The sequence below is a fragment of the Hippocampus guttulatus genome, chromosome 4 (genome assembly GCF_054856545.1).
Source record: "Hippocampus guttulatus isolate MCC_2025c chromosome 4, RoL_Hgut_1.0, whole genome shotgun sequence".
In the NCBI taxonomy this organism is placed as follows: Eukaryota; Metazoa; Chordata; class Actinopteri; order Syngnathiformes; family Syngnathidae; genus Hippocampus; species Hippocampus guttulatus.
The window spans coordinates 23,475,722-23,493,450 of NC_141264.1; the positions used below are offsets into that span (position 1 = coordinate 23,475,722).

General features: G+C 45.3%; 1 protein-coding gene across 1 annotated transcript in view; it reads left to right on the forward strand.

Annotated features, from left to right (window-relative positions):
* Positions 1–98: 98 nt before the first annotated feature.
* The window catches only part of tmem117 (transmembrane protein 117), a 28,702-nt gene continuing 11,071 nt past the window's right edge, over positions 99–17,729 (forward strand). Inside the window, exons 1-3 of the mRNA XM_086109302.1 lie at positions 99–411; positions 5,049–5,178; positions 15,366–15,465. Coding sequence (XP_085965428.1) covers positions 132–411; positions 5,049–5,178; positions 15,366–15,465 — 510 coding nt within the window. The 5' untranslated portion in view covers positions 99–131. The remainder of the gene's footprint in view (positions 412–5,048; positions 5,179–15,365; positions 15,466–17,729) is intronic.

Below are 17,729 nucleotides of genomic sequence, written 5' to 3' on the forward strand. Positions count from 1 at the left end.
AATCCCGAATCTAAACCTCAACATTATTCCTCACCCTCCGGGCTGCAATCGTGACACTACTCTGAATGCGAGATGCTGTCTCTGCCTCCCAGGTGTGGCGTGGGTGGTGGAGGGGGGCGTGGCTCAGCAGGATGGAGACAACGGCTTCATTCTGCTATTACTTCAAGCACCCGTGGTCCCGTATCACGGTGGCCTACCTGGTGGTCTTCTTCAACTTCCTCATCTTCGCCGAAGACCCCGTGTCCCACAGTCAGACGGAGGCGTACATAGCGGTGGTGGGCAACTGTTTCTCTTTCCTTTTCAACAAGTACCCCGGAGCGGGGTGGAGCGTCCTCAAAGTGGTGTGCTGGTTGCTGGCCATTCTCACCGGGCTCGTGGCTGGGAAGTTTATCTTCCACCAACTGCTCTTTGGTAAGTCATGCGCACTGGAATGTGAGTCAAACGTACATGACTGTACAGAAGCCCGAGCTTGGTTGATTCAGTGACCTTTTTTACAGCAGTCATGTTGACATAGTTTCCCCCCCCCCAAAAAAAGCTATTAGAGAGGACATAAGGTGAAAGTGTCAGGATGACTTTAAAAGACAAAGTTCCTTTTTAGTTCCCAGAATGCATTGTGCGGCACAATGCGTATGTGTGTGTGCGCGCGCGTGTGTGTGTATAAATATAGACTAATGTGCGTGCATAGGGACCCCTAATCTGATATGAACCGCAAAGATGTTTGCAGAGTGTGATTAGCATTAATTGGATATTTACATGAAATTGCAGACTCCACACCATCAATATCCCGTCTCAGTAGGGAGGACACACGGCTGCACTGTGAGGTCTGACCTAATTTCGCAGCAGCTTGAGGGACACCGATTATTCTCAACCCCTCCAACCTCCCACCCTTGGAGAAATCCAAAGATGAATGAGATGGGGGCCAAAGGTGTCCACAATTGTTGGTAATGGAAGCACGGTGTACAAATGCAGGGTTTTAGACAGGTTGATGTCATTTTCATACAAAGGTACCGGTTCAGGTTATACGAGCCAGAGTTCAAATATTTTCACCAAAATTGGCACATAAGACCTATAAATCGTATAGGTCTTTAAAACAATAAACAAGAGAGTATTTGAAAAAGTGACAATGATAGCTACTGTTGTACTACTAATAATAACATTCAAATTACATTACAAATACAGTATTGCGAGTATTTATAAAAACTGGATGAAAAGTAAATAAAATATCGGCCAATGGTTATTTCACTTTTTTACACCAAGGACCACCTCAAAAAAATACTTAGCTGTGCAATAACATCAAAATAATGTAGCGTAGTAGCAGAACAAAAATGGGAATGTTCCTAAAAAGTATAGTTAATACTATAGTCAGCCACACTTTGCACGGTTTTAACTTTAACGCTGTACTTGAATGTAGGAAAATAAAACGGTACTCAAACATTATATTGGAACGTATTGTTTGCAGAAATAGTACCCGAATAATCTTTAAAAATGAAATAACTCTTCAAGTTGAAATGCAAATACAATTTAGCGCCATTTACCCAGTGGGTCTTCCTTATACCACTAGAGGGAGCCCACGTACCATTAGTGCGGACTAAAAGGATAGAAAAAAAACCCAGGAAGTCTTCCATGAAATAAATTGATTTCTTTGAATCAATGTGACATCACCATATCACTGTTGTATAGAAAACAATCAATCACAGATGAATATTAGAAGTGAATATAAATAAATAAACAAAATTAGCGTGTATGACTTAGGTCACCTTCAGTCTTTTGCGACCAGCTGTGGGCTGCTCATCTGCCAGTGTGTGTGTGTGTGCGCGCGCCGAGAGTGTCAACAGAAGCTTAATCAAAACCACTGTCTGACATCTGACACACATAATTGCTCCCCACGGCCCCCAGTTCTCCTGTTATTTATATTTAATTTTGTGCTGCTAGTTTGGGCTCTTGTGTCAGCCTTGTGCCAGTCAGTGTGTGTCCAGAGCTGCTGTGTGATTTGATTTTCTTCGTTTCCCCCACTGGGTCGCCGCTACAAATGTCATCTCGATCACTGCACGCCATCGCGATATCTTACAGGGAGGCAGATGTAAATGTGAGCACGAGACCATTTGGACTCAGCGTGAGGCTTTTTGAGATATTAGCTTATTATGTTTGGGTTGAGAGCCATTTTAGTTATAATTGGAAAAAATGATCAAAACGGTCAGCGTCTTGCTACATGACACTTGAGTATCATCAGAAAACGGACTCGAGACATCATTGATTGGTGGGGTACTTCTTTGTCTTCACCACCAGGTGAAGATATTGCTCTTTCTTTGCACCATGTGGCCAGTTTAAAGTGAGGCGTGCCTTAATATGAAGAAATGAAAATGTTCTCCTTCCTGAATGCCTTCCTCCTGTGATTGTAATTTCGACGTCTTAAGGATCGAACGTTGGGACGTAAAAGCTTTCCCTTCATCCTGTATGTGTTTTTGTGTGGCCACCTCATCCATATGTTGTAGCCGGACTGAGCCTGCAGCTGCGACAGCAAACATGAATCATTCCTTATCGGAGGCGCAGTGACTCAAAGTGCATGGATGGGCCGACTGCCTTAAACCCCAACCACCACCATTTTTTAAATTTGCATCTGCAGATACATACCGCGCACGTAGCTCTAAAAGCAGAGCTCATTGGCACTGAAGGCAATTAAGTTCAGCCATGCAAGTGAATTCAATTATGCAACAGCGATGAGCCCTGAAATACCACAGAGCAAGACGTATGGTCTGGAATCAACGCTGGTCAATCCTGGTTATGGGAAATTGATGTTAAACATGGATGTTGTAAGGCATATAGACGCCAGTCTGCATGTCTTGCGAGGAACGCGAAGACTGCAGTTTAACTCTAGAAACAGTCTCTGATCCACAACAAAGATGGCCGCCTGCGGTGTCAATACAAAGGGAGTGCCTCAAAGTGACTGCATACACAATATGTAAAATAGTAGCGACTAAGAGGTGCGCAGCCGAGCATATCCGAGGCTCCCTTGCTCCCAACAACCGAGTAACCTTGAAGCACTTGACTGCTGATTATTAAGTTCTCAAAAGATAAATGGCATTACGGTGTTGTCGCCGAGGGTAATATGCGGGCTTATAAAACATTCACAGATGAACCTTGTTTATGGCGAAGCTCATGCCAGCGCTCATTTTGCACTGGTGTGTATAACGTTTGTGGTAGTCCTGTCATCACAAATACCCCTATTGCGAATAATACCTCCGTGTGTACCTAACGCTAGCGCTATTAATGTGTTACCTGTGTAGATATGGCTAATTCCACAAAAGTGATTGCGTCGCAAAAGCCAACGTTGATCTTATCTACAACGTATTCCTAACACGAACACAAATGTCATAATGAGGTAGTGTTGTTAATGTTAGTATCACTAATAGATTAATGTGGTTACTGCCAGTTCCGCTAATGTACTATTATTGTAAGCTACTTGTCGTAAACCATGCCGGGATCGCCAATAGATTAGTGTAGCAAAGGCTCGTAACACGAATGTACAAGAAATGTAGCTAATGTAAATTTCGCCAATATATTAACAGGGATACATTCAGAAATAAGCTCCGAGCGCACATTGATTCACTCCGACCATTTGAAAACTTGTACTAAATTAGGTTAGGCCGCTAACACTGATGTACTTCAAACTGTAGCTAATGTTAGTTTTACTAATGATGTAAAGATAATAGATAGTAATACTAAAAACTACAGTATAGATAAGCTAATGCTAATACTAGCCACACAAATGAACAGATTTAGGTAAGGCTAGTTAGTGTACATGAATGTATTAAGTGTGTAGCTCATGTTATTAGCGATGTGAAAAGCGGTCGTCGTCTTTATGGAAAAAAAATAATAATCCTCCATACCAAAAAAATACATGAAAAACTTTCAGTTGATTGCTGAAGAACATGGTTGATTCTTCTGCCCACACTGCTCTTATCAGGAATCATGTTCCATTCGCACTATTAAGATGAGCTTTTAGGGCAGGTGACGCCATTTGAAATGTCACAGTAATTTGGTGTGTTGACACAAGGAACCCGTTGGAATTTCAGCCCGTGTAAGCTTTTTGGTGGATCTTTGTAACTGAAGCTTGACAGCCATTAGAGTAGCAGACATGTTAAAAATAAAGGAATGATACTGATTTACTCTAATTTCAAGGCTTTTTTTAGGTGAGATATTTTATAGGCCATGTCACACAAAACTGTTTTAAAACACCATCAAAAAAAGGATGTTCATCATTTACTCACGGCCTATTCGGGACATTTTCCTTTAATTATCGAAACAAAATGATCTACCGTTTTCCTTCAAATGATCAAATCCATTGCATCTCGGTGTTAGAAGATTCGATAGAATTCAAGAACTGGCAGCCACAGATTAATTACATGATTCCTTTCTAATACCGTGGGTCTCTTTCATATCCATCTCTACACACATGATTACAGATTTCATCAGGAGCGGCGTGCTCAAAATGGTCGTGTTACGATTGCACTGAGGGTAATCTTTCGACAAGCTAAGAGTCATCTCTGGTTGCCACCAGACAACACAGTCGTGCCATTACGCATTCCGCTCAGCTGGCCTAGCATCAGAAACAATCTCATGCTCTGCCAGAGAGATGTTGTATTCCTCAAATAATTTGATTCCGAGCCAGGGCTGCATCAGGCAAAAACGCCACAGGTCACAAGCGTTTGAATGATCGGCGAGCACAACTCAACACGAGCGGTATCACGAAAAGGCAAGCGAGCGTTGCTGTCAAGACGTGTACCTGAAATGAAGTGGAAGTAGAATGTTTTTTTTCTCCGTCGGGATTGATGATACCCCGGACGTTGAAAGACAATCACTCCCGGGTTGTGGAAGCAACGCCTCAAAGAGGTCCTTCATCTTAATTCAAATCTCAAAAGGGCACGTGTCCAAGAAAGCGGAGCGTTATCGATCCAAGCCGATCATTCATTTGGTTTAATCTCCGTGCGGCGCACGTTTGATGGTTGACAAGCTGCTGACGACCTCACGTTGTCCTTTTTCACCTTTAGGTCGATACCTGCGCCTGAAAGTCTTCCGTGAGGATCACGGCTCCTGGATGACCATGTTCTTCACCACCATCCTCTCCCTCTTCTTCTTCTCACACATCTATAACCTCTTCCTGAAGGCTGGCAGCATGGAGTAAGTCACTCGATAGCCCCCTCGTGTCCTTGCGTCCGTTTGTTAGTGCCACGCCCTGCTGATTGACCCAATCATTTCGCTTGACCGTAGATTCAGCAGTGGTCTGATTAATCGTACAAAGCTTTTAAACAAAAAGCGAGTGGATGCTAACAGATTACCTTTGCAGTAACTCATATCCATCCATGATTCTGCCCACGGTAGAGCTCGACACCCTCTTGTCAAACCCCCCGACAGGAATCCATTTCTGCATTTTGCGAGTTGTCCGTCAACCGGTGAGGGGGAAAAAAAACATGGCTGTCGAGCCAGTCGGCCGTTTTGGGATCACAGCGAGGAGAGGTGCCTCTGTTCGTTTGTTTCTGTGATTAAAACAAACAAACGGTCACAGTCCTGGTTCTGGCACTGCAGAGGTGGAGGCTTAAGCATTTTAAAAATGAGGGTTATAAGGTTGAAGCATGCGAGAGCTGGGGGCAGGTAACAGACTTTTTTTTTTCTAACAGCTGGAGGGATGAGTTTGTATAATCAGTCCATCTATCACCCGGGCTTGCCTCCTGCGGGTGACATCGGCAACCACCTTGTTTGTCGCGATGACAGCAGCGCTGGGGGCAGGTCCGCCGAGATGGTTAAACGCTAGGGGCTTGAGCAAATTTGGCAGAAATCTCTCCGAAAGAGCATTAATTTCTCGGCCTCTGTTATGCAGTCAGTCGCCTTTGCCACGACCGCGTGCGTGTTTACAACCCAGAATCAAGACAGTCGGATGTGCGGTGACCTCACCGCCAGCACCTGGTGCGGTGTATAAAATGCGTCGGAGGTGTGTGCAGAGTGAGAAACCTCACACCTCTGTCCTTCCCAACCTGCCTTTCACTCTGAGTCCGTTTCGACTTTCCAAGCTGGAACATTGACTTGGGCGCTGATACCCAGAAAGGCAAAGTTGTGGGTATTATTTTTTTCTTCTAAGGCTAGTGGGATCAGTTTCTATCATCAGTCCATCTGACACTTGGGCCTGTTTCCTTCCATCGACATTCAACTTGACACCAATTGGCTCGGAGAAGGCAGCAGCTGAGGGGCATCTCCGCTGCGATGCCGCACACACACACACACACTTCAGGAACGTTTGCTAAAGAGCGTGACCTGATTGTCAAGAGGCAAGGGGATGTTTCTAGAGAGTTCTTTTACACGACATGGTCCAAGTGACCTTGTCGTGTGTACGTATGTGTGTGTGTGTATATATATATATATATATATATATATATATATCTGTGAATCGGGAATTTCTCCATTGCGAGACTAATAAATGTTTTCCTATCCTATATATATATATATATATACAGTATATATACTGTATATACATATTATACAGACATATATATATATATATATACTGTATAAATGAAGCGGCAACCAAAATAGCCCATCAACCGAGTCCATACAATTCCAACATCTGCATCCGTGCTGTGAAGCTCTCTATGTACCAACAGGGGGTGCTGTGGTAGCAGCGGTGACAGCTCCGCCTCTGCTCGTTTTTTTTTCTCTTCCCACCAGCAGTTTGTCGAGCACCAGACCCTGCCAAAAACCATTAGCGTTCTCATCTCTGTTCTACTGCGACATGTAAGAGTGGAGTTCACGCCTTTGCCGGGCTGCCCTCAGAAGACGATCGCTGGCCTACCGTGGCAACGAACGCCTGCAGTGACCAAAAAATAAATTAAAAAAAATACATGATTAAATAAACGTGATGGAGGCTGAACGAGAATGAGGCAGATGAGTAGAGAGTACCTCAAAGTTCAGTCTTTTGATCTCCATCCAAAGCTTATTTGCATCGTGCCCCCTCAACCACTCCCTGAGCCTGCAGCACGGTTGCCACAGCACAAAGAAAAAGTTCGACATGCCTTTGTGGCAGTTGGCGGCCCCCACTGCGAGAGCGGGTGTTCCTTTGGAGGCCATTAGCAAGCTGCAGTGAAGTCTTTGAAAGGATGTCGTGGTTTGTTGTTGTTTTTTTGGCAGTTGATCACTGCCGAAGTCATGATGTGTACACACACGCCGCGCCAAATAACGGTCACGTCTCATCTCTCGCCCAAGGTAACCGTGGGAACCTGGATGTGTGACCTCAAGCTGCAAACAACCTGTGCCCTTTGTCATTGAATTTTGGCTAAGAGAGTAGGTGTCGAGTTCCATTTTGTTTATTTCGGCCTTTATTCTAAAAATGCATCCCTCTCTGTAATGAGATTGCAAAAAAAAAAAAAAAAAAGGATGAGCATTTGACTCAATTTCCAATCAATAAGGTACAGGGCAGTATTGGAATGCCCATCACCAGTGAAGAGCACGTCGGACATCTGTTATGGGGCTGATAACAGATAAAGATGCAGTTTTATTGGAACGGGTTGACACGCGCGCATCCGACACGTAACATGAGGGACTTATGGTTTGGAAACGGCGAGGTAGAAACAGTCACCACTCGACAAATGACGTGAGGTCGCACAATTGCCCGTCCTTCCCCGTTTGTCGGCTTCTCACCAACTGGAGTGAATGCCTGGCGCGACGCTAACTTGCACCGCACCAAGGTATGCCTATGTGCTTTGATCACTCGTGCGGTGTGGCTCGAACCCCCTCAAACTAATCCCGGCCTCCACGGGGGTAAATAAGACACGCCTCTAATAAGCATTAAGATGTCTAGACGCAAGTTTGTATCAGAAGATCTGTGAAGGGATTCAGTTTGTACCGCGACGTGACGTTTACGCCATGTCGCTCAGCCCGCGGTCTCCGTTTTCGAGCGGTTAGTCGAGAGCAAAAAAATGTGGAAAATCTATTTGCATGTGCTCTATATGTACAATGGACATGTACATTAGTGCAAAAGTTCAAACATTTTTGGTTAAAAAAAATGACATGCGGTGCTTTATATTTGAACGAGTTCTTGCTTTATGCCCCAATTTAAAAACCTTGAAAAGGGACTGCCTCTCTCACACAGCCTCTTTTGTGTCCTTACATTCTTAGAATAATAGCTTTTTTTTTTTTAAACGTCATTTTCCATCATGTTGGTAAATGTTACGATACATAGTGATGCACTGAAACTTCATTTGAAGAAAATTGTGAACTCGCTAATTCGTATTTTGTGCACACATTAGACATGCGTAGCTGGTTTGGGGCAACCAATCAGTATTTTGTGCACGTTATATCGCCGTTGGGCCAAATAACTAAAAAATGAACTAAATAAAATATTTTTTTAAAAATCCCCCGTCATGTCTGTGGCTAAAAGGTGAAAAGAATTGTTTCCCCACTCTTCTCACCTCCCAAACAGCTTGCACGTTGCGTTACATCTGTTTTGTAAAACTGAACAAATAGCACCCGCAGGACAGTCAGTCATCAACAATAGAACGTTGAGTGTATTTACTCAAGCGATATATCAAATGGGAAGACTGGCATCGAGCCGGAGCTCTGCGGGGCTGCGCGCGGCACACGTCAGCGATCTGTTAACCAACATGATTAACAGCCACCTTTGGGTCAACAGCTATCAACCTGTTACCTGCCGTGTGTCATTTCGGAAGGCAAACTCAGCCTGCGGCGGATCCCTGGGAACTGTAATCCACGTGAAGTCCATTTGCATTTTAATGCGACTGTCAGATTGAGGGTCGGGAGGGAGGGAGTTGGGCGTATTTGTGTGAAAGCGGGCCAGTGTGACCCCCCTTGGGGGGGGTTGGATGGGCCTCGCCGACGCCCAGTTAAATCGAGCGATCCCGTTCCTTCATTTTACAGTGCCATTAGCAGCCAAAATCAGCCTCTAATTAGTCTGTGTTATTTAATTAAGTCAGCCGATATGAGGCGCAGCCATTAATCATGACTAATTTAGAGGGAGGCGGGGCTGCGCTCTGCGATTGTGGTCCGGGCAAGAAGGGAGCAGCTGTCGTGTGGAAATCGCTTGTACATGTTTTAAGTGGGCCGATGCAGTCATTCACATTGCCCGCTTGTGCAGCTGGCACGAGATCAATTCCCATTCCGTGTCACCTTCCAATCGCCCCGTGATTGATGGACAGGCTGTCAAAGGTGTCGTTTGCTTTCTGCTGGAAATCATCCCGGATCGGATGCAGCCCCGCCGTGAGCCTGAACAGGATCAGCGGTATAGAAAACGATTAGATGGAGGTTTAAAAAAGGGGGTGCGGGGGGGCGTGCATGTAAAGAGTTGGGTGAGGGCGGGGTATGTTTGACAAGAGCGACACCCTGAACGGGATTAGAAGCCGTCGTGGTATTTACCGTTGTTAACCACGATCCTTTGTGTGCATGCGTGTCGTTCCGGCTCTAAGCCAGGGCTAATGCACAGACAAATGGATTCAAATGGCTGAATAAATAGCATGTTGTCCAATATCGGATGCCGCCTGTTGCACGCCGTCACGCAAAAGCTCCGTGAGCCGCCTTTCCCTTTATACCCATAAACCGAATCAGGCCAAGGCAGGAATTATGGCTTTAATAAGGCGCAAAGAGGAGAGTTAAGTTGAAATCGTAAAGCTACAATGTCAGCGGCAAGACGTCAGGACGCTGCCAGAGGACACGGCGGTCGGATTCTTTTAATCATTGAGTTATGATCATCATTGAGCCAGCTTCCTCGTTTTGATTTAATCATTTTCGGTGCGGTATCAACTTGACTCATTGTTGCCTTTCCATTAGCAAAAACAGGTACTTAAGTAACACAAACTGCTTCTGGTCGGTCATTGGTTGATCAGGTTCCACGCCTACACAGAGTCGGTCGGGCATTCCGTACTGACGGAAGGCCCGTCAATTCGTCAGTGACAAGACGCCCGTTTTCCTGGCAAGTGACGAATGACGGCAACCTTAAAATATAGTCCGACGGAAGTGGGTTTTCGTCGGTCAATGAAATCATCACGAACCGGGTCACAGTCGGTCACTGATGGACTCCCGTTTCGTTGACAAACATATGCAGTGTGTGTCTCGCGTGCGTTTTTGCATGGGGGTGTGGGGGGTGACTACATCAGGGTTGCTTCGAGCGGAGAAGAGGAGGGGCTCATCTCACAGCGAAAAATAAATAAAATAAAAAGAACATTGCTAGTCAATCTGGTGACCAGTGGTTGGGTTGGCTGTTAAATGCTATCTTGGTTGACAGTTCAACAGCTGTCAACAAGCCAGTCCACTCACCAGATACGTCAACTGTCTCGCTCCCGGTTGGTAAAGAAGCTAGCTTTGTTGTCGACCTCTCGGTCCCACAGACAGCAATGATATTGTCCCGCGTTTTTATTTCACCATGCTCTGTGTGTGTGTGTGTACTGCCTGTGCATGTGACGCTGTGATTTCCTAGCATCTAGGAATACCCGGTTTTATTCAATGCAGCGGGGTGTTCCCTTGTAATATCTTCTTACTGCCTTCTGGAACAGAGAGGGGGTGGGGGGTGGGCGTGTCAGCGGTCCTCTCTCCATATGTCACTGCCACGCTTATGGCAAACAGCAGCCGGCGCGAACAATAACCATCATAACCTTGACGCATTCTTGTCAACTGGGAATCGATTTACATTTTGCTCCGCGTGTTTGTGCATCCTGTCATCCCCTCCGCCACATTCCTTATCTGCTGACGGTATTTCAGTTCTCGTACGTGACTTTCACAGAATGTTTCCTGCGGTTATCCATCTGCGCTGTCGACTAAAACCAAAGAAAATACTCATCTATTACAAGTGAAAGTTAGCGAGGATTTATTTATTTTTTTTGAAATAGCTAAGCTTCAAGGACACCCCCCACCCCCACACACTGTACATTAGAACCACTTAGCAGTCCGAAATGGAACGGATGTTGATCTCGCTGACTCCAATGCGACATGTGATGCGTTTTCTTCCTTTTGTCTGTCATTTTGATCTCACGTGACCCGTCAGGCGAGAGCACCAAAGTGTGAAAAGTCAACATGTCACTGTCACACGTTGATGTCAGCATGGCCACAAGAATTGAAAAGACTTGACGGGGGGAAACCTTTGGCAGATATTTAAATTTAAAAAAAAAAGAGGATGCAATTAAGTAGTTTCGAGAGATTCAGTGAGGTGGGAGCTTTGGGTTTTTATTGACAGCTTTATGTTTCATGCCAACTCGTGCTCCTCTGTGTCGTATTCTGTAAATATGATATTAGGCAGCGTGGCCGAGCGCCAGTGCCAGACGGGCTACGCATTTCAATGCGTAGCCATTCAAGGTCACGAACGTTTTGAATGAGTTCAGCCATTTACCGAAGCATCAGCGGCAGCAGCAGCACGAGGTCAGTCGCACGGTCACGGTCACTGGCGATCTGACTGAAAACGCACCCATAAAACCCGGATAATAAAATCTGAATAGAAATGAAGGAGTGCTTGATGACACATAGGCGGAAAAAAAAGCTCTTAGTGTGCAGTTTTATTGACGGCACTTGGACTTGCGTCGAAAGCTAAAATTCAACTTTGAACATTTTGTCTTTGAAAGATGAAGGTTAATCCGCCGCTTGTTTTATGACCGAGTGGTCTAAAGAAATGAAACGCTTACATCACCGCTGGCACTTTTGGGCTTCAGGTAAAATCCAGCACTTGAGATGAGCTTGATTTTTAATGATTTTAATTGCTCAACTGAGTTGTAATAAAGCTGTTCGTACTTCCGACTATTATTCCGACGCCCGGGCCATTCGAGGCTTGCTTCAGAACAGTTCCGCATGCATTTGCCACAAAACAGATTGACAGCGGCGGAACAGAAAGGAGAAGTTGGGTACTTTTAATGTTATTTGGTGATCAAACAACGGTTGCGATCCGAGCCTCGAACCGCGGATGTCGCTAGCCTCCGCGCAGCATGCTAATTGCTTCGGCGCAAGACTTTTAAAAGCTGCTGAAACGCCCTTGAATATAATGATGGAACAAGCGTGGTCAACCTGATAACACGCCGCAGAGGATGTGAGCTGGCAGAGTCGACAGTGCTGGCACCGGCGTGAACAGCGGCGATGAAGCCACGGGAGCCATTTTGTGGCCGATTATTCATGACGCCGCCGTGCTATAATGTTCCATTACACGGGGATCCTCTCATTAGGCCAAAACTGACTCTAAAGGCCATTAAAGTTTCAGTCGGCATGAATAAGTCAAAGAGTTCTGCCTCTGATCATGCAGCGCAGAGTCCCCAAACTCATCTTGAGAGCCTGGCATTAAAAAAAAAAAAAAAGTTAAAAACGAGCCTCTTTCAGTGCTCTGTTTGCTCAATTAAATATGTGAAGGGCAGGAGGTTGGTGTCAAGGTAGCCTTTTTTAGATTTCAAGCCCCAGCATGTGCTTCTTAGGCAGCATTTCCAGGAGTATCGATTAGAATTTTGCCGCGGGTAAACGACTCCCGATTGGATCTCGGCAGTGAGGGGATCACTGCCGAGCCGCGGAATGGCTCACAGGCTCCATGTGCATCTCGCTCAAGGCTGCTTTATTGGCCAGGCCAAGAGACGTGACGTTGACGTGAGCGCGAGCCTGTCAGGTCTGCCACAGGCATGCCGTCACTGGTGACATGTGAAGAATCATGTTTCCTCGCAGCTAGCATACATTGATTCGTTCATTTTGCATATTTTTCGTACAGTGGTACCTCTACTTACGATGTATCTTCAAACGAAATTTTCAAGTTATGAAACGTCTCAACAGGAAAAGATTGCCTCTTGTGACTAAAGAAATTTCAAGATAATTTAAAATACAGTCTGGGCTGCCACTCGCAATTCCGAGTTTCCTGAACGCAACATATTTATAGCTGCTCTGCCATTGGCTATTACCGAGCATCATCCTGGCATCCTATTGGCTAAGAGGGACCTCTCCCATATAAGTCTGTGTGTAGATAGATGGATATGTATCGAGGCAGCGTCCTCGTCATTCGCCCCTCGGTCCACGAGGCGTGCCGATAGTTTTACGTAAATGTGAATCACCCAGAAAAAGTTTACACCAGTCGGGCGAGCGCTCACTATGCTGATTGATGTTTGCCTTGGACATTTTCGAAGGATTGTTAAAAGCCGACAAACGCGAACGTCCTTGGATTAGTTCTTTACAAAACGCCAGGCAAAAACCTCTTCTGAGAGAGAACAAAGAAAAAACGACAAGGACGCAGTTAAAAGTTAAATAACCATCATTTTTATTCTTTACTCTTTGTTGTTGTTTTTTTTACATTATTTACAGCTCTCATTTATTGTGCAATAATCTAATCGATTTTTCAGTTATTATTATTTCGCTGGCATCACGCTCTCTTATGTGCAGTGGGCTACAATGGTCTGTTCGAAATAATGCCTTTTCGGGCTCGGTGATAAAACGAAAAAAGCGATTCACAAAATTACTTTTCCTCGGTAGACATGTGAGATGCGGTCAAAAGACATCCACAGATTGCGTCCGTCCATGTTTTGACAGAGAATGTGAATAGCTCGAGCTGTGCGGCACAGAACCATTCATTGGGTTGTAATAGAGCAGTAGCAGGCTGCTGAGGTTCACTTGTGTTATTTCTTTTTTTTGACAAGAAACGGGGTAGCCATACACTGCAAATTTGTCAAGTGTGTGTTACCACAAACACTGGGAATTCCACTATTTATTTTATTTTACCACCTGAAGAAGTGCCAGCCGTGAGAGCACGCTTAATGCAAGGTCAAAGCAAGGGCTTCTCTACAACAATTGACCACGGCATCCATTTTTCTCAGGTACCTCTTCCAGCTCTTTTTTTTAATTAAAAAACAACAACAACAAAAAAGAAAACCTCAAGAGACCATCACAAAAGACATGCAACCAGGAAGCACAGTTGACAATAAGGGGTTGAAGAGGGTAATTGAAAGTAAGGGTTCCTCGTTAGCAACTCCTTGGTCGGAAATTGGAGTGCCCGGAAAAAAAATGAGCACCAAAAAAAAACCCCAACCTCTGGTGCTCCTTTGCGAACCAGACCCCAATTGCTTTGTGTATCTCAGTATATAATGACCCTTTAAGTAATGGAAACTTGACCTAAAAAGATACCGCGACACATGAAAAAGTACAACAGTACGCACAGGCATATACAGTATTTTTTTATCCTGAGCGAAGATCTGAGACGAACGTAGCCTCCAATGTCATTGAATTGTTAATTATGTTTATTTCTTTTAATGAAGTACTGTAGATCGCTGTTTTTTTGTCCTTAAAAAAAGGTTGATTGTTTTTTTTCTGAGAAGGCTGGAACAGATTGATGACATTTCCATTGATTTGAATGGGGAAAGCCCATTTGAAATACACGTCAATTGAGTTCAGGATGTGGTCACAAAACAAATTAAACTCGTATGTTGTTTCAATGACCCCTGCAATCATTTGTATTCCTTGCAAACATTGTACAGTCACTCATTAGCACATAGTGCCTTTGTTTGTGATTGCAAGTTCCTGGATAAGGACATGCCTGGTGAACTTGATGTTGTGGCCGGAATGGGTTTGCCTGATGTATTCGCCGTGATCTATGCAGGCAAGTCGTGTGGAGAAGAAACCGTTGTTATTGGCATTGGTTGGGGGGCAAACCAAGATGAATGGCGCTATTGACTTCGAATACAGTCCCTTGAAAGCCTCGCCAGTGCCCCATCCATTATATTCATGACCTGCAGGGCTTGAGGGGAGGGGCGGGGGGCACCTGCTCTACTCCAGAACCGGAGACGGCCGAGAGAATCAAGGAGGCCTCCTCCTCCCACTCGCTGGCATCAAACTGACCCACTTCATCTCCTGCTGCACCCGCCTCCACCACCCCCGGCCCCTCGCTGTGCTATTACCTGCAGAAAATGGAACCGCGCGCTTGAGGTTGCGAAGCTGAAGAGTAAAAGCCCCCCCCCCCACCCCCCAAAGAAAGTGCGCCATTTCATAACGCTGCGACATCACGTCATGGGCCGCCGTGTCCTTGAATGTGTACAACGTGCGGGGATGTTGATTTGAAATCAGTTAGACACCAGGTAAATTGGCTCAGCAAATGCATCATTTGCCAAACTCCGCATCGCCCAAATGGAAAGCGGCGGTATGGGATAAATTGCATTGGCGCTGATTGTTTACGATCCTCGAAGCTTCGCCGAAGGTCGGGACGCAGCTCGTCGTTTTCACGGGTTGACATTGAGAATGATCGGCTCAGACGGCGAGCATGACCGCGCAAGTCACAACTGACTGTTCTGACTACGCTCTCTCTCCGTCGACCGTCTTTGATTGCCTACTTACGCACGGTCGTATTTGCTCTTCTGTCATGTGTTTAGGTCTCTCATGGTGACAGATGCCATGGGCATCAGGAACGCGACCTTTATGAAGATTGCTGCAATGGGCACTTGGATGGGGGACTTTGTTACTGCGTGGATGGTGAGAGTCAACGTGGATTTGATGAACAGTTTTTTATCCATCGACAGGCGCCCGAACGCTTGTCGTATCTTCATTTTCATGAAGTAAGTCGAATTTACCGGGTTCAGGAATTTGGCAGACCACGTTGCGCCTTGCCGGACGTTCTGGAAGACGGAGCTGGCGTGCCCCCGACGCATCTGACAATTTGGTGACAGAAAGTAGACGGTGCTCAGTTTAGCATATTTGTGACTTTGGTAGACCGCGCTCCACCTCGATAGGCGTATTTTATGACATACCCCCGACGCGTCTTACAATTTGCCCATCCACAGTGGCCACCTTTACATCATCTGCAAGTGATCTTCTTGCGTTCCTTTTTAACGCACACCGATCTCGTGCATCGACATGCCATGTAGGCCGTGCAGCTGTCTCTCTGCGCCGATTTTAAATGGAATGAGTGCAGCTGCTTCGATTGGCTGGGAGTCAGCTGTGTTCCCTCCCACAACGGAGCAAACGCGCACCTCGAGCTGCGCTAGTTGAGGAAAACACCAAAAGCAAGAATACCATTCAGACTACGTTTCGCGCTACATTTGCGCTGGGCACGAAAATAGGGCCGCAAATATTTTGATGCTTACATTTCACGTGACCTGAACCAAACTGTCAGTCCTTAAACCCTAAATGGCAACATTTCAGCTCATCAAAACAATAATCAATGATTTACTTTATCCCCACACGTTGTAAATTATACATGCATTTTCATATGTAAAATGACAAACGTAATCCTATATTTGTGCACATGTACAATTTAATGTGATCCGATAAGCGAGCTGTCGTACCTCATAAGGGCAAGGAAAGGAAACAATGGTCAAAATGAAAGCCTCACCATTAGACAGCAGAACCTTGGGAAGACAATTAACTCATTCACTCCCAAAGACGTTTTTAAACGTCTTTTCAGACTTGGTCCAGAATTGGCTGGTACTGAATGAGTTAATATTTCTAGAATATAACTTTACATCCATCCATTTTTTTTTTTTAATGCCAAGAGCTGGAGCCTGTCCCAGCTGACAGTGGGTGAGCGGTTGGATACACCCTCAACCGACTTCGAGCCAATTTCAAGGGCAAATATAGACAAACAACCATTCACACTCACAAATCATAACTGTGTACAATTTCCGAGTGGTCACTTCACTTAATATGCCCGATTTTTGGTATTTTGGGGGAAGAGTCCAACGCATCATCTTCAAAACAGCTCACCAGCATTTCACTGTGTGGCCTGTAATATAATTACAGTGCTCAAAACAGCAAAGTTCTCTTTGCAACAGCTACTGTGCAGCTGCTTATTATGGTCAATGCCTGTGTGTGGACTGTAATGGTGGGGGGTAAAAAGAATAAAAATCTCCATCTACACACCTCTATCTGCACCTAAATGGAACAACAAACAAAGCGTTACCACAAGTATGAGGTGTGAATAATTGCTCTCCGTTTATATTTGCGGTTGCCAATTTGAACCCTCACGCAGCCACTCAACTGTGCTGCCACATAGCGTCGTCATCATATTGTCTCTTGAGAGGACGTGAACGCAACATTAGCTTGATTAAAGTTAAGCCGAGTCTGACTGTGCAAGGGGGTGGCGGTGGGGGGCTAATTGGGGAGATGAATTGTACGTGTTATGAGAGGCTCATTGAATCCCTTTTTGAATTAACCGGTTAGCACAAATGACATTTTCCCGCCCGGGCCCCAACCTTACATTTTTTGCCTCAGCGGTTTCTAACGATATAAAACAATTGCCCTTTATTAAGTCTTTGAGAGGGGAGTACTCCCAAGTAAATTATTGAAAGCCATTAAAAATAAATAAAAATCACATTCACAAGCCTATAAAATTGAGATTGCATGTTTTAGCGCGCACCTCATTCATAGGTCAGGTGTATCCTTTTCAGGCCACTTTACTCCTCCGGCAATGCGCCGTTTCATCCGAAGGAAACAAGGGAACACCCCCCCCCCCCCCCCGCCCCCTGTAAAATTGTCAGCAATAAAGAGAAGAGATCTCTCCCACATCGGCGTGTGCACTGCTCAGACAAGTTGACAAGCTACTCGGCTGGTCAAATTAGTATTCCGTGCACGCTGCAGAGAAAGACGGGCCACGGGACGAGAGACAAGATTGGACGTTTTGGAGACCGGAGAAGCAGACGTCATGCCGAAGGGGAAGGAGCATGGACAACCGCAGATTACAGATTTTTATTATTATGATTTTTTTTGTGCGTTCTATTAGTTCACCAAGGTGCATTAAA